The 4,692-nt window shown below is 43.3% G+C and overlaps 1 protein-coding gene across 1 annotated transcript; it reads left to right on the top strand.

Annotated features, from left to right (window-relative positions):
- Window positions 1–814: 814 nt before the first annotated feature.
- Window positions 815–1,210, top strand: LOC107044733. The gene has a single exon (XM_015266744.1). The coding sequence runs from the start codon at window positions 815–817 to the stop codon at window positions 1,208–1,210; it is 396 nt and encodes a 131-aa protein (XP_015122230.1).
- Window positions 1,211–4,692: the final 3,482 nt, after the last annotated feature.

Below are 4,692 nucleotides of genomic sequence, written 5' to 3'. Positions count from 1 at the left end.
ACAGCTGGGAAAATCCTCCAGCGTATCATCCACAGAAGGATCGAAGCAGTAGTAGAACCGCAGCTAGCCGATAACCAATACGGCTTCCGGAGAGGTCGCTCTACCCTCGATTCCATTGACTTCGTCGTCAGCACCGCCAAGGAGGCGATCTCTGGGAAAAGATGGAGAGAAGGTACGAAGAAGTACTGTCTAGTGGCGACACTGGACATTAATAATGCCTTCAGCTCAGTCAAGTGGGACTGCATCATGAAGGCTCTCGAGAGGATAATTGTTCCAGGATATCTGCGAAGGATGGTGCCTAGCTACTTCACCGACAGAGTTCTCAAGTACGACAGAGAGAGCGGTCCTAAAGAGTACCAAGCCGCCGTAGGGATACCTCAGGGCTCGGTACTGGGCCCTCTCTTGTAGCATTGCCAACGGATGCGAAACGCGTGGCATTTGTGGATGACGTGGCGGTGGTGATTGTGGCGAAGCATCTGGAGGAAATCCACTCCATCTTCGACATGACATTTAGAAGGATGCGTCAGTGGATGGACTTAGTTGGTATGCAACTCGCGGAGCATAAAACAGAAGCAGTGTTCATTACAAGTAGAAAGAAATTGGAGACAATTACGCTACAACTCGGTGACTACGAGCTCATATCATAGAGTTTATTCCATATCTGGGAGTGATGACCGATGCCCGACTGAATTTCAAACAGCAGGCAGAGCATGTAAGCGCTAAAGCATCTGGAGTCAGAGTCGTCCTGTCACGCCTCATGCTCAACATAGGAGGGCCTAAGCAGAGAAGCTGAGCTCTGCTGTCATCGGTGGTGATGTCAGTGCTCACATACGGAATTGTCATCTGGGCCGACGCGCTGCTCTCGCAGAAAGCAAGGCGAAAGTCAGCCCCAGTGTATCGTCTGGATCCCCTGAGAGTAGCAAGTGCATACCGTTCTGTGTCTAACGATGCAGTGTGTGTCATTGCTGGAATGATGCCAGTCCACATATTGGCAGAGGAACGAAGATCTTTGTACCGGCAGAAAGGAACACTTCAACTGAGCCCCAGTGAGCTCAGCGTTGAAGAGAGATTTAACAGTTTGCAGCGATTGCAGTCACATTCGGACGTGCCGCTGAAAGGGAGATGGACCCATCGCTTGATCGCCCAGGTAGGTGTTTGGCTAAACCGTGAACATGGCGAAGTCAACTTCTACCTGACCCAGATGCTTTGAGGACATGGCTTCTTCCGGACGTATTTTCACAAATACAAACATGAGGATTCCCCGAGTTGCTCGTCGTGCACAGGTGTTGAAGAAGACGCGGAGCATGTATTTTTTGTATGTTCGCTTTTTAGCGAGAGCCGCTCCGAGTGGGAGTCTGCCCTTGGAGGAGCGATTCAGCCGGAGAACTTGATGGAGGCAATGCTGTCATCACAGGAAGCCTAGGACGCAACGAGCGACTTCGCGACGAATGTCATGAAGGAGATTCGCGAGGAAGAGCGCCGTCGGAAAATGCTGCATAGGAGAGGAAGCTAACGGAACCTCCGACTCATCCCAATATCTAAGTGAGGAAGGAGGACATACGGCACAGCGTTAAAAAGAGGAAGAGTCATAGCTAGAATATCTCCCCCAAGCAGTAATGCCTACCGGCGGTCCCTTGGGGAACTGGAAATAGATGAAAAGAGGGAAAGGGGTTTTTACTGGGCAAGAATCCCAGATCTAGTTTTTACTATCACTTTACCAGAATCTTTTGAAGATTTTCCGAAACCTCTATAAAAAAAACACACACACATAGACATACAAACATGTCTTCAAAAATGTCTGCAAATGATTCCAAACGTCATGAAACGTGGACAAATCATCGAAATTCTACATTTGATTTTCGGGGTCATTACAATAATTTCCTCCTTTGGTCGAGAAGTTAAAAAAACAAAATATGATATTGACTGGAATTACAGTCCATAAATGAAGAAGGAAAATCAACTAAAATTTACCAAGAAACCAAAATAATATCATTATTTTATATATCAGTCCAAAACCAGCCGGTATTCAGCTTTTATATAAAGCAAAAAAAATAATGCATCTGTTAGTAGTGTCACTGTCCTCTCGAAATTAGCTGAGAACCCCGACTCACTAATGCTACCAATACTTTTCCGGAATGAAAATCACCTGTCCGAAGATCAGGTGCGGGCTTTACAATGCCTCTTACACGCGACCGAACTCCCGATCTTCCACCGTCCAGAGCACTTCCGGAGAACACTGAATCGCTTAGGAAAATATTAACAATAAAATATCTTAATAAAGAATAGGATATGCTCCTTTTTTCTCCGCTACGCCTGACGTAACTTCCAGAGGCACGCCTCGCCACAACCAATCAGCGGAGATCTTTATTCTGGCGTATTTCAGTGGCGCCGCCAAGAGACCTTGGCATTGATTTTAGTATGTAATCCTCACCAATGAAATGTTGTATGACTGGCGCCAACGTGAAAGGGTCCGAAAGGTGGTGCCCTCAGCCGTTCTTCTTCGGGGTAATTTCAGCTCCTTATCATGAAGTATATCCGGGTTGCTCCCCCCTCCCACTGTATATTCCCAACTTCAAGTGCAGGGATGTCCAGACGATGCTGCTCCGTAGGCGTTGACGGTGGGCACTACTCTCACGTGTTATCGACTGATGTGATGGTAGTTTGTTGCGATGGTGTGTTTGGGGCTGAGTTGTTGTCCAGCCCTTCCCAGAGGCTGAGAGGATCTTCCTGTGTGCTGTTGTTTTCCAGGGGTAGGCTCCAGTCCCTCAGTGGTCGTAGTTTGTGAACCAGGTATTCCGGGTGCTAAGATATCCTCCTACGCAAACCTAACCTCCACCTGTCACTTGTGTATCCCGAATTAGACTACTTATTTACCCAGGTAATTATTCCGATTAAAAATCCCCCCCCCCCAACACGACCAATTGAGAAGAATGAACGACACACGTCGTCGTAATGTTAAGGCGTTGCTTTGACTTAAATAAGCTAATTTTTTATTACATTGAGTAAGTTTCTCGAATCACCTATGTAAGCTTAGGAGTCCCATTGTCAGTCGAGTCAAATGGTCAAATGGTCCGAGTCAAATTGTCGGTCTTCCATCATAGGGTCGCCCCTATTCCGTGTGCGACGATATATCGCACTCAGAGAGAAAAAAGTAACCAATTCATTTCATACTAGTAATTGCCTGATTACCAAAGCAAAGTAACCTTTGGAGCTAATCATAAAAGCAAAATCATCAAGCGGAGAAAAGGAAAGAATTGCAAATGATTACGAGGGTCAAGTGAGAGAGCAAACAAAACGCTTATAAAAGGTAAATACATGAATGAAATAAAAAAATCGTAAGAAATACATCGTAACTTCACAAAAGTGAAATTTAAACTTTCCGAAAGTCAAACAACAACAAAATCCTTCAATCGTTGTGTAGCACTTCTCTATTTGATTCTCATGGTCATTTCGTCTCCCTCATTTGGCTTCTAGAATTAAGACTTTTTTTATTTTTTCCCACCAGTCTTCCGTTTGACGGCCATGATAGTTTGGCTCTTTCGTTCAACTTTCAAGATCGTTTCTCAACGACAATCAGGTTTCGGTGATTTCAAGATTGTCAATCATATTCGTCAATTTGTAATTAGGTGATGATCCAATCGGTAATATATTTCCGTCGATATCCTGTTACATCATCCTGTATTGCATATACGAAAATAGACAGGATAATTTTCTAGTAGAAAAGATTGGTCTTCGGCGAATAGAAATTAGGAGAGAAGGAAATTGAAATATTATTGGTCCTATAGACCTCAACCATCCTAGCTAAGGCATACAAAGCTTGTTTTCTTCCATCGGAGGAAATTCCCAAAAGAGAATCAACATATTAGAGCACATGCCATTCAATGGAACTTATTCGCAACATAGTCACCAATATTACTTTGTATTTAATGTATGTACACACTCTATAATCTCTCGCATGCATCCAGCAATGTACATTAGTTTTGAATAATGTTGAACTGACGGGCATCGATAATTATGTAATTGAGTCGACATTCAATAGATAATTCAATTTACCCTTCTCATGATATCCTTTTGCGTAATATGTTCAATTAATTTTATTCATTTCATTGCAGTGGTCTACTTGTGACGATTTTGTTCTACCGTTCTACAGGGCATGTGAATTCAGATAACAATCACTTCTTAAGAACCAGCTCAAGGAAATTCATGATTATGATCATCTACAGATTTATCAGGTGAATAATACAACATCGTATGTTAACAGATGATATTAAAAATATAGAACATGAATTATCGAATCTGTTCCAATGTAAATTTTCTTAAACGACATCATCAGATTAACACCAGCCTATCTGTTCGTCTTGGGGATGAACGAGATAGCAATGAAGTACACTCAAGCCCGAACAGTTTTTTCTCCAGCCATCATCGATCATGTGACATGTGAAAAATTCTGGTGGAGGAATGCTCTTTACATTAACTCGCTTTATCCAAGAACGGAGATGGTAAGTTTTACCTCAACATTGATTTTAAACCTTTCGTTATTGTGCAATGATTTTAGTGATGTCCCGGCGTCGGAATGCTCTGATCAATTGATTTGAATAAATAATTCACTCCGCCGACTGGTGTCGAATTACTGAGTGACATCCGCGCACTGCCATTTCGCAAATTTAACTTGATTTGCACTTCTTTTCCCAT

The sequence above is a fragment of the Diachasma alloeum genome, unplaced genomic scaffold (genome assembly GCF_001412515.2).
Source record: "Diachasma alloeum isolate Michigan unplaced genomic scaffold, Dall2.0 Dall_scaffold_00786, whole genome shotgun sequence".
Lineage (NCBI taxonomy): Eukaryota > Metazoa > Arthropoda > Insecta > Hymenoptera > Braconidae > Diachasma > Diachasma alloeum.
The sequence above is the reverse complement of the archived record's forward strand: the minus strand, read 5'-3'. Positions and strand labels throughout refer to the sequence as shown.